The sequence below is a fragment of the Chionomys nivalis genome, chromosome 16 (assembly GCF_950005125.1).
Source record: "Chionomys nivalis chromosome 16, mChiNiv1.1, whole genome shotgun sequence".
In the NCBI taxonomy this organism is placed as follows: Eukaryota; Metazoa; Chordata; class Mammalia; order Rodentia; family Cricetidae; genus Chionomys; species Chionomys nivalis.
Genome location: NC_080101.1, coordinates 3,223,852 through 3,236,068, shown reverse-complemented (window position 1 = coordinate 3,236,068; position 12,217 = coordinate 3,223,852). Strand labels below are relative to the sequence as shown.

The 12,217-nt window shown below is 45.1% G+C and overlaps 1 protein-coding gene across 1 annotated transcript in view; it reads right to left on the bottom strand.

Annotated features, from left to right (window-relative positions):
- Necab1 (N-terminal EF-hand calcium binding protein 1) overlaps positions 1-4,050 on the bottom strand; it is a 139,515-nt gene extending 135,465 nt beyond the window's left edge. The window contains exon 1 of the mRNA XM_057790417.1: positions 3,783-4,050. Coding sequence (XP_057646400.1) covers positions 3,783-3,881 — 99 coding nt within the window. The 5' untranslated portion in view covers positions 3,882-4,050. The remainder of the gene's footprint in view (positions 1-3,782) is intronic.
- Positions 4,051-12,217: the final 8,167 nt, after the last annotated feature.

The window sequence follows — 12,217 nt, the reverse complement described above, 5'->3', positions numbered from 1 at the left end:
TTCAAGTAATCCGGTGTGTACGGGTGACAGGGAAAGACAGGAGATGTGTAGCTATAGCAGAATTCAGTCCTAGAATCGTGGTGTCGGAAAACCTTGACTGCTCTGACACCCCCCCCCCCCATCTCACCTCTCACACAAACAAGTACTTGCCAAGCATCAGATAAAACAGTGTTTAGAAGGGGAAGCTGGTGCTAATTTTTCACCAAGTTCTGACCTTCCAGGCCATGTCCCTTGCATGAATTTATACATCAAGATGGAGGGGAAACAATGGAGAGCCATAACTCTTTTCAGCTTCAATCCCACTTCGCCAGTAAAATGGAGAAGGCCCCCTTACTTCTCAATTAAAAGTAAGGAAAGGCTGGAGCTGTGCTTCAGAGGTAGAACACCTGCCTAGCACACACAAGGCCCTGGGTCGGATGCCCAGCTCTGAAAGAAAGAAGAATCAAGGGGAACCCATCTATTTGAAGAGGACAACACCACTGGATGAGTGGAGATGCAGCTCATTTCCTTTGGAATTTCTCCTGTGTCAGGAGCAGAACTGGAGGTTCTCCCACTGCACAGAAGCAGAGTGGATTAACCAAAAGAACACCTCACTGCTTCAGGGACTCACATCTTAAGTGGGACTTTATTCCCCGTTATCTGGAATGAGGAAACGTGGGGACGTACGGTACAGCAGTAGAAAAGAAAAGTAATTGTCAGCCTTCTGATTCTCCTGTGTTTGCATATACTGGGGTCAGTTCTGGTTCTGTCCCACGACTGGCAGGCGCGCACTGTGTCAATGTGCCCAGCCGTAGTGCGCCAGCCTGTCTGGGTGCTGGCACTTCTAATTCACCCTCGGTGGGTATTCACAGTAGTTACAATAAAGTGATCTGTGATTCTGCCACACTGGGGGAAACAATGTGGGTTATACTTATGCAGTTCCTGTATTAGTTTGTGAATTTAGCTATAGCTGTTTATGAATTTAACATGAAACCTTGACATATCACAATACTTCAAATGTGTGTTGTATGTGTTCTCTTTACCCCTTTGTTTTCTAGACCACACCCCATAATGACAACAATCTTAGGTAGTAAGTGTCAGACTCATGACTACTTCTGTGTATGAAATAAGAAAATTCAATGAAAGGCAATGACTTATGAAATCTGATTTTCATGCTCACGTCAACCATTTATCTGTTGGTTCTAACCAGCTGGCCGAGTCCAATCATGTCATCAACAGGATCCTCAAATGACATGAAAATAACTTCTCGAGGAAGTCTAAAGACTGATTGTTTTACTGACACTTGAGTGTAAATGCTAGGATTTGGTTCTTCCCAGACTTGGAAATTAGTCTGTGAGGTGCAAAAGTCCCTCGGCGGCTTCATCCTTTGCTGCCCTAGCACAGGTAATGTCCACCACATTTTCCTTGTGATCGTAGCAGACAGCAACCATTCCTGGCAATGCTACTAGAATATACTGAATCTAATCAAATCAAATGATGTATTTATGTTTCACATTTTGTTTTTGCTAAAAGCAACACGATCCAGAGATGAATAATTCAGAGATCCCTAAATAACCAATCCTTTTTCATGTCACACCAGTCACCAGAGTGTTAGATTTTTTCACAAAATAACTCAGAAATGTGTAAACAACATTTTTCTATCCAAGAAAAAAAGATTCAGCTGCAGTTAAACTTTTTTTTTTTTTGAGACTACATTTCACTGAAAAACAAGCTTGTTCACACGTCTCCTGTGGAATCAGGTGGGGCTTTTTCTCTTTTTCTTCGATTCTAGAAACGGACTTAAGAAGCCAGGGGAGCTCTGTCCGAAGATGCCCTTGCACCATTCGTAGAACTGGGGAGCAACCGTGCATATTTAATAGATGAGATTATTCATTTATTTATTTATTTATTTATTTACTTATTTTTAGAAAACTGAAGTTAACTTCAGCTGAGGATGGTCTGGTCTGTCTGCCTGCCTCTCTCCTTACATAGTTTCCATATGTCCCTCACCAGAGCAGAGTGTCACCAGGACTTGTTAGATGCATAGGATAAAAATCACAAGGTAGCCCTCCATATCCTTGGAGGGCGGAGCAGAAGTCAGTCCCAGACTGATGGGCGTCGCACTTGCTCTCAGAATGCATACCTTACATAAGTTTCCTTCCTTGCAGCTCTGGATGAGCAAGGCCCTGACTTCCTCCTGGTCCGGAGGTTAAGGAGGGGTGGAATGGGGAGGGGCGGTGATTGGCTTCCCATGTCTTCTCTTTACACACTCACCCTGCTTAGTTCCTCAAGGGCTATGTCCTAAATGGCAGGGCATGAAGAAACAATACTATCTAATGAAAGCATCGACTGAACCCGTGTAAAGACCGTTTTATCCCCCCCCCCCAAGAAAAATAAACTATAACAATTTGGTGCTGCCAAAAGTAGAAATCAGATTTGTGTCTTCGAGGGAAGAAAATGTCTGGCCCCCATACCCCAAATCTTGCCGTTGGAACTGCATGGTGATGAAGAGAGGTTTCCAGGAACTGGGACTGAAGCTTCAATCAAGTGTCTTATACAAGATTTAATTACTGTTATGCATTTCTAGATCATTCAAGACAAAGTGAGGACTCCTTGCTTCCCCGCCCCCTCCCCATTATCGTCAAAATCTCTGCCTGGCCATCATGACACTAGTATTGGATTTCCTCATATTTTCATTTTTTCACAATCAAGTGCATTTGGCTTCTGGCCCACCTCTTACTTGCTTGGACTGCAATAAGAAATGATGGTTTGGAGAGGGGACGGGCAGGGACCAACAGGGCTCCTGGGCGGCGAGCTATGCCCATTTCCCAGCATGCTCACCAGCTGCGTCTGGATCTGCCCCCACTGAGCCTGACACTACTACCTGCTGGAATAGAGTGAATCTGACAAGTGAGCGGCTCGGGTGGTGAGAGCCAGAGCCCAGAAGGCGTGTGACCCCCCGGGGATAGGAGAGCCAGGGAAGCTAACAAGGCAGCGGGGTTAGAAACACAGAGAACTGAACCAGCAAAGGACACATCGGAGCAGAATCCAGGAGCAAATAAGATCTAAAACTGCCATAGAGAGAGAAATCACAGCGTGAGGGTAGAAAAACAGCACAGAAAGAAAAATATGGTCTTGTTAGAGACTCGGAAGACGGAAGTCAATTCCCAAGCAAGTGGGACCAAAGGGGAAACAGTCCAAAGCCAGAAGAGAAGGCATTGAGAACCATTACAATTTAGACTCAGGGGAAGAGAATGATGGGGAAGGGAGGGGGCACCAAAAGGAAAACAATCATCACATAAAAGAGACCTTGGCTACCGTTGTAAAATGAAAAACAAATATGTTCAATGAATTTGTTTTTGGAAGCAGCTGGGAGAGGCGGGGGGGGGCGGGAGGGGGGTGAGTACAACACAATTTCTAAGGCTTCCATCAGCGCTTGCTAGCACAAACGGAGGTGCCTATTAGCAAACCAGAATGAGCCAGGAATCAAGTCCTATACCGACCAATGGAGATTCCTGTTCCCACTCCATCCCTGGCAGAAGCCCAGGCGGCTGGGACATTGAACTTTTTGGTCTCCTGAAGGCTTGTAATCAAAGCCGCAAGCCTGGGACAGCTCTTTTTGCAAGTTGGGCGTCAGTCTTTTCTCTGACATTAGCCTAGGGTCCCCTGGGGGACAACGGACAGGAGATAGTTGTGTGGAGGTCTGAGCGCACAACACCAGCTGCCAGCGGCTGCTCCCGACCCTCCCTCTCTCCCAGGGGTGATGCCCAAGGCGCCCACCTAACTGCTTCATCTATACTTACGTCGAGAAAGATGGACATGCCCTTGGACAGCTGCAGGGCAGAACTGAGCTCTTCGGAGGAGTTGTTGGAGGACGGCGAGGTCTCCCGGGAATCCTCCATCCTCTGAAGCCCCGAAGTGGACTGGCAGAGACCGACTGGGCGGGATGCAGCGGCTCCGACCTGGCGCTGTCTCAGCTGCTGCCTCCCCGCGCTCGGACGGACGCGAGTGGGTGTTCGCTCCGCGCGCACCGCCCTCTGCTCAGCGCGGACTCCCCTCCCTCTCCCGCCCCTCGGCTTCAGCACACTGGCTCTCGCCGCCCCCTTCCCACGGGCTGACTGCGCCTCACTGGGGATCCGACTCATCCCTGCACTTAGCTTAGCAACGATGCAGCTCCCCTTGCCTGGGAGCATTTCCTGGCTCTGGCACGCCCTTAGCCTCATGCCAAAGGGACCATGGCCACCACAAGACACCTTACAGGACAGACCGGTCAAGGCTTTGTCCTGTACAGGCAAGGGGCGAGGTCAGAAGCTGGGGCGGGGAGCACAAGTAGAAAGAAAGAACCTTAAGTGGTGAAAGCAGAATTCTGCTTGAACACCCCCCAATCCCCACCCGCCACCCCAGTTCCTGGATTCCACATAGGAAGGGATTAATAGTTCAGTTTGGATTGAAAGCGCTGGGTTTGGCGATCTGCCCAAGACTGCTTAGTTACTTTGTTATCTTGTGACCTAGTGAGTGGCTAAGCCTTTAAACATCAGTTTTCCTAAACGGTAAAATGATCCTCTTGGTGGTACTTAGCTCATAGTTCTGGTGCTTACACACGGTGGCACTATCAGATGTACGGTGAGGCAAGCCAGAAACATCCCAGACAAAATGTAGGGAGATAGCCCAACTCCAGTCCTGCTCTATTTCTAGTGGTTACTAAGAATGAGTTTGGCTGGTCTCAGCTCTGGCTGTAGGTTGTATATGTCAGTATATGTCAACTTCAAAATGTCACCACAGGTGAACTGTCATTTTTCTTTCAGGTTCTCTTTATTCCTGGACCTCAAAGATTGTGCTTCCTTAGGCACGGTGCAGAAAAGGTCTTACAGCGGCGCCTTTCCAACGGTGTTTATTTGTTCCGGAGTTAGAAACTTCTACAGAGGAAGCTTGGTGATCTTGGGCTACCATCCTCTAAGAAAACCCAAGTTATACCGAAAGGGATGAGTAAAGAGGTGTCTGACTGAGGTCCAATTGAGCAGGGCCCTGACATCAACCCAATCTAATTATTAATATCAGAATGGTCAGGAAGAACTCCACCAGATGACTCCAGCCCTCAGTTCCTTGAGACACCCCTAGCAGTCTCAGCTCAAATCCCAGATATCACAGATATTCAGAAGAATTCTGAGACAGTATGTGCTGTTCTCCACAGAACTTGAAAGCACAATAAACTGGTTACTACATTTTGCAAATAAGTTTTGGAATCAGTCTGGAGCAGGTAACCCAAATAACACAAACACACAATTAAAATGTATATTAAGGCCTATACTTCACGTTCAGACTCGAGTTCAGCTAGCATGTGGTTGTGTGTGTGTGTGTGTGTGTATAGTGTGTGTGTGTGTAGAGAAAAAGAGAGACAAAGAGAGAGAGATTTAAAGCCTCTCATGCAATCCCAAAGAGTCACAGAGAGAGAGAGAGAGAGAGAGAGAGAGAGAGAGAGATTTAAAGCCTCTCATGTAATCCCGAAGAGTCACAGAGAGAGAGAGAGAGAGAGAGAGAGAGAGAGAGAGAGAGAGAGATTTGAAGCCTCTCATGTAATCCCGAAGAGTCACAGAGAGAGAGAGAGAGAGAGAGAGAGAGAGATTTGAAGCCTCTCATGTAATCCCGAAGAGTCACAGAGAGAGAGAGAGAGAGAGAGAGAGAGAGAGAGAGAAAGAGAGAGAGAGAGAGAGAGATTTGAAGCCTCTCATGCAATCCCGATGAGCTCCAGATTAATAAGGACCTAAAAAAGAAGAGCTGTAGTAACCAGGCAGATGCAGTGAACTCAGACCTGTGAAGTCCAGGGATTGAGTCCTGAACTTCATTAATTCTAAGGCCAGAAGCACGAGAGACTTGATTAGGGGAGGTATTGATTGGAGCTGTGCTTTGCGGACTGTTAATATGGCATCTTTCTGTATTTATACCTTATGAACTGTGAATTTCCTTATTTGAACAACTGGAATAGATTCTTTCCTTTGGCAGTTGCATATCAAAAAGATATTGAAAATCATTAGAAACTTTAGCCAACCCTTCAAAGAAATCCTGGTCTTTGAAATCACACAGCAGCAAGCGATGTGCTGGAGATGAATATTACTGAGTTTACAGAAAAATTGTCCTATTTGTGCTCCATATTGATGGAGGAATATATTCTTTTGTCAGTAAGTACAGCCTAAGACTGGGCTCTCCCATGTGGGTCTCTCTGCCGTTATATTCAGCCCTGTGAGTATAATAGGCTTATGCTAATCCAAGTATGGGTGATAAAGAATTTCTTTACATTATAAATGAAAAACAAAAAAGTAATCCAACACTATTGTTGGAAATTAGAGAACTATCTGTACCACTTGAGTAAAAGCATCCCTGCCCCTTTACTATCAAGACATGACATTTTAGGTACCAGTGGCTCTCCTTATTTCATCTAAGGGGCAATCAAGAAGGAACACAGGCAGGCTGGAGTGATGACTGAGTGGCTAAGAGCCCTGACTGCTCTTGAGAGGACCTGGGTTCAGTTCCCAGCATCCACAAGCTGACTCACAACTGCACATAACTCCAGTCCCCTACATGTTGCACATGCATGCGTTCAGACAGAACACTCATACACACAAAATAACAATAAATGAAACATATAGGAAGTGTAGGGCTGGTGATGGGGTTCATCCAGTAAAGGGACTTCATGAAATCCTGGCTGAATTTATTCCCAAAACCCATGTTAAGGTGGAGGAAAGAATGGATTCCACAATTGGTCTCTGATATCTACAGAATGTTCACAGCACATGTGACTGAACATAAACCACACACGCACACACACATGCACACGTGGACATGCACACACACACGCACACACACATACGCACGCACACAAGCACACCCACTCTTGTACACACATAATTTTAAAAGAAGATATGTAAATTATTAAACAAGCTGCTGGTCTGTGTTTCTTTTAATGATTTCCACATGAATTATATTATGCTATCGATGACTTATTTTCATGATGGTGTAATATTCAAGGAAGGCTCCACTAGAAATGGATGACAATTAGGTTCTCATTCACAGCCAAATCCAATAGGCTTTACAAAGTAGTAACCAAATACATTATTAGTTTTCTTTTTATCTAGACAGCGAGCATTTTGAAAACTGTTTCCCACATCATATTCCTGCAACACAGGCTCTGTGCCTCTGTGCGTAGTGTCAGGTTGCAGACAGCTGAAGGGAGGGAGGGAGATGTATCTTCCTCCCAACTAATCCGTGGTGAAGGCCAGGAAGAAAGAAAGCAAAGGGGAAAGGAATGTAATTTTAGATGCTAGCGCTCAGACTTGCTGCAAGACTGACATGGAGGTATTTGGAGCATCTCAGCAGCTGATGGCCACGTGGAAGAGTATTGAATTCCAATCCATCTCTGCCTTACGGAGGAACTATTATCTAAACCATTTTAGAATGCCAGGGATCTATTTTATTTATATGTTAAATGCGATCCTTCAGAGCAATGGCTCAGGATTCTTCCAGTCTGGTTAATGGACATTCTGTTGCTTTGGCAACCTCAGATCTAAACCCACATTTTATCTGGAGACCTGAGCCCAGGGTGTGGGTTCCGAAAACAGGCAGGGCTCATATCTTCTGCTTAATGGAAGATGATTCCACTGATAGAATCTAGAGAAGAGATTGAAATGTAGGCTTGGCTTAATCCTTATATAATATAGGGAGAGACATTTGTTGATTGCAATGGGTACACAGATGTGAGTGTGGAGGGGCCATAATGCTGGAAGAACCCTATAGACAATCAATTTAAAGAAGGAATTTCATGGATGAGATTTTTCCCCTGATTTATTTCCTGGAAACTGAATTACCGGTATTTAGAAAACCCATAGATCTTACTGCGCTGATTTAGTATCCACCAACATAAAATTAAACATCTTCTGCACAAGAAAGGAAGCAGTCATGAGAGTGAAGAGGCAGCCTTCAGAGTGGGTAAAAATCTTTCACAGCTGTACAGCAAACAGGGGATTAATATCTTGATTGTAACTACTGAAAAATTAAATACCAGAATAAACCATGCAGCCAGTGAACATACTGATGAGCTTAAGAGATGGTTATCAAGGAGAGAGATGCAAAAGAGATGTGGGATTCCCCTCTGTATCCTGTGAATATGTTTTATTACCATTGATTAGTAAAGAAGCTGCTTCAGGCCTATGGCAGCACAGAATAGAGCAAGGTGGGAATTCCAAGCAGAGATAGAGGAGAAAAGAAGGCAGAGTGAGGGAGACGTCATGTAGCTGCCAAAGGAGACAGACACCCCAGAACCTTACTGGTAAAGCACTAGCCTCATGGTGATACATAGAAAATAGAAATAGGTTAATGTAAGATGTAAGAGTTAGTTCATAAGAAGTCTAAGCTATTGGGCAAGTAGTATTGTAATTTATACAATTTCTGTGTGACTATTTCAAATCTTGATGGCCAGGAAATGAACAAACAGCCTCTGTCTATACAAATGGCAAAGAAATGTTTTTTAAAAGTGTTCAACTGCCTTAATCAACAGAGAAATAAATTAAAACTACTGTAAGATCCTACCTCACCCCAATAGAGCATGTATGGCAAAGACAAGAGATAAGGGGTGCTTGTGAGGGTGTGGGGGAATGAACCTATTCACTGCTGTAGAGAATACAAACTCATGCAACCAATGTTGAAACAGCTATGATGGTTTCCAAAAGGCTAAACAAGAGAATTGCAATGTGAGCATAGTCTTTAGTATGTATCTAAAAAAATCGGAGCCAACATGTCAGGGAGATACAAGTCAAGTTTATTGATGCACTATTCAAATAACTAAGAAACAGGATTTTTATCAATCAATAATAAGATAAAGAAAATGTGGTGCATATAAATACGCAATGGAATTTAATTCAACTGTGAAGAAAAATTGAATCTTGATACTTGCAGCAGAATGGATGTAACTCGAGATCATATGTGGAGCAAAATAAAGCAGACTCTGAAAGGCTAATGCTACATCCTTTCTCTCTACAAGTCTGGATTCATGTGTGTGCGTGTGTGGTGTGTGAATGTGTGTATGTGGTGTGTGAATGCGTGTGTGTGTGGTGTGTGATTGTGTGTGATGTGTGAGTGTGTGTATGGGTGTGGTGTGTGTGGTATGTGATATGTGTGGTGTGTGAGTGTATGTGGTGTGGGTGCACGCACATGAATGTGAATATTGTCAGGAATATGAGAGGGAAAGCAGAGTTCTATTAAGGGAGATGGGAAGAGGAAAACAGAGTAATAGACTATATGTGGCATGGATGGAGAAAAGAGGACCACGTACAGGGGCGGAGGAACACATACAGGGGAGGAGGACTACATACATGGGAGGATCATCACATACAGGGGAGGAGCACCATGTACAGAAGAGGAGCACCATATACAGGGGCGGAGGATCACATACAGGGGAGCAGGATCACGTACAGGGGAGGAGGACCACATACAGGGCAGGAGGACCACATACAGGGCAGGAGGACCACATACAGGAAAGAGGACCACATACAGGGGAGGAAGACCACGTACAGGGGAGGAGGACCACATACAGGGCAGGAGGACCACATACAGGGCAGGAGGACCACATACAGGAAAGAGGACCACATACAGGGGAGAAGGACCACATACAGGGGAGGAGGACCATGTACAGGGGAGGAGGACCACATACAGGGGAGGAGGACCACATACAGGGCAGGAGGACCACGTACAGGGCAGGAGGACCACATACAGGAAAGACGACCATATACAGGGGAGGAGCACCATGTACAGGGGGGAGGACCAAGTACAGGAAAGGAGCACCATGTGCAGGGGAGAGGAGGACCACATACAGGGGAGAAGCACCACGTAGAGGGGAGGAGGACCACCTACAGGGGAGGAGCACCATGTACAGAGGAGAAGCACCATGCACAGGGGAACAGCACCATGTACAGGGGAGAAGCACCACGTACAGGGGAGGAGCACCATGTAGGGGGGAGGACAATGTACAGGAGAGGAGCATCATGTATAGGGGAGAAGCACCACATACAGGGGAGGAGGACCTCCTCCAGATACAGGGGCGAGGACCATGTACAGGAGAGGAGCATCACATACACGGGAGGAGCACCACGTACAGGGGAGGAGGACCATGTACACGAGAGGAACACCACGTACAGAGAAGAAGGAACTCCAACAGAAAGGCAGAGCAGCTGGAGGACTGCAAGGGAGAGGAGTACAAATTACAACAAAGGATAATGATGCATATGCAAGAAAATGCATGGTGAAGCCCAATGCTTTATGTTCTAACTTAAAAAATAATTCAGAGAAGTTGTTCATGTAAGTTATAAAGAGAGAATAGGAAAGACGAAGTCAGCAGCCCGTTCTCTAAGCAGTCCTTCCCACAGCCTTCCTGACAAACCTAAGCTCTTTCCTAAACTTTCTTTTCATTTGACTTTTGTCCCTTAGTTTTTAAAAAAATAACGACAGCTTAAATTTTGCAGGAAAATGGATGGAGCTAGAAAACATAATTTTGAGTGAGGTAACCCAGACACAGAAAGACAATTATCACATGTACTCACTCAGAGGTGGGTTTTAAACATAAAGCAAAGAAAGTCAGCCTACAAACCACAATCCCAGAGAACTTAGACAACAATGAGGACACTAAGAAAGGCATACATAGATATAATCTACATGGGAAGTAGAAAATATAAAAAGACAAGATCTCTTGAGTAAATTGGGAGCAGGGGAACCTTGGGGGAGGGTTAAAGGGGAACGGGAGAGGCAGGGAGGGAAGCAGAGAAAAATGTAGAGCTCAATAAATATCAATAAAAAATGTAAAGAAAAATGAATTCAGTTGCATGTATGTAGGGTACACACGAGCATAGTGCCTGTGGAGACCATGGAAGGTGCTGACTCCCTGGATCTGGAGTTACAGGAGACTGGGAGTCTCCTGACATGGATGTTGGAAACCATATTTTACTCCTCTGCAAAAAGCAGTTCATGCTCTTAAACTCCGAGGCCTCTCTCCAACCCCTCAGGTGTTCTTTTTGCAACCTTTTTACTGGAGCACATTAATTCTGCAAAATGAAAGATTTCTGGGCTACAGAGATGACTCAGTAAGGGGCTGTTACACAAGCAGGAGGACCTTGCTCAGGTCCCCAGAATTCACGTAATGAAGCTCCGCACAGCAGCATGTCTGTGATTCCAGCTTCAAGGAGGAACAGAGATAGGCGATCCCTGGAGTTCCCTGGCTGCTAACCAGCTTAGCCAAATGCATGAACTCCAGGTTCAGTGAGAGAATCTGCCTCAAACAAAACCAAGGCAGAGAGTGAATAAGGAAGACACATAAAATTAACCTCTGGTCTTTACACATATAGACACATGCACACCCCTATGTGAACATGTACATGTACACAAAATGGATGGATATAATTAGAAGTTTCATTGTGATATTTTCATACATGCTTTGGGGATATTTAATTGATCATTTAGTATTTTTGCTTTTAAACTCTGCATAATAAACTCTGTTTCAATTTTTCCTGCTAAAGTGAACCACAGCTTACACTACAAATTGGGGGGAAAATGCTCTGGGAAACAAGTTCTCTCTGAATACACATTGATGCTCATTTCCTTCCAGGCAGCTGACAGCTATGGATGAAGAATGGTGGAAAAACGATCCTTATCAAAGCCCACAAGTTAGAGAGACCCCTTTGAGTAGACAGTTGCAATGCACTATACAGGAGTACTGCTGGAGGGCTGTGGGAAGGGCAGAGAGAGGAGCAGAAAAGGCACTTCCCCCCACCGCAGATCTATGCAGACATCCACGCCCAAACAGCAGGAGCAGGACTAGGGAGTTGCAAGTGCCTGGGGCTTTTAAACCATTAACCACTGGTGGCTACTTTGTTATAAGCCATTTCTTGTTGGGGATACAATTTTTCTTTTTCTGCCACTTTGTGCATAAATTAAGCTCACATTTTATTGGTTTATTACGTATGGGCTTCTACTTTAATAACATTCATGGGACCCTAAGCATTGACTCTATGTTGCAAGTTTAGATCACTCTGTCTTCATTCTACTCATCTATGAGTATTGCAGTTTGAGGCTGAAATGCCTCCCATAGTCAAGTCTTGTTGCTCTGAATGGTCAGTCCCCAGCTGGTGGGGCTATCCTGGTGGTCTTGGAACCTTTAGGAAGGAGTAGGTCACCAGAAGCATACTTTGACTGTTAAACT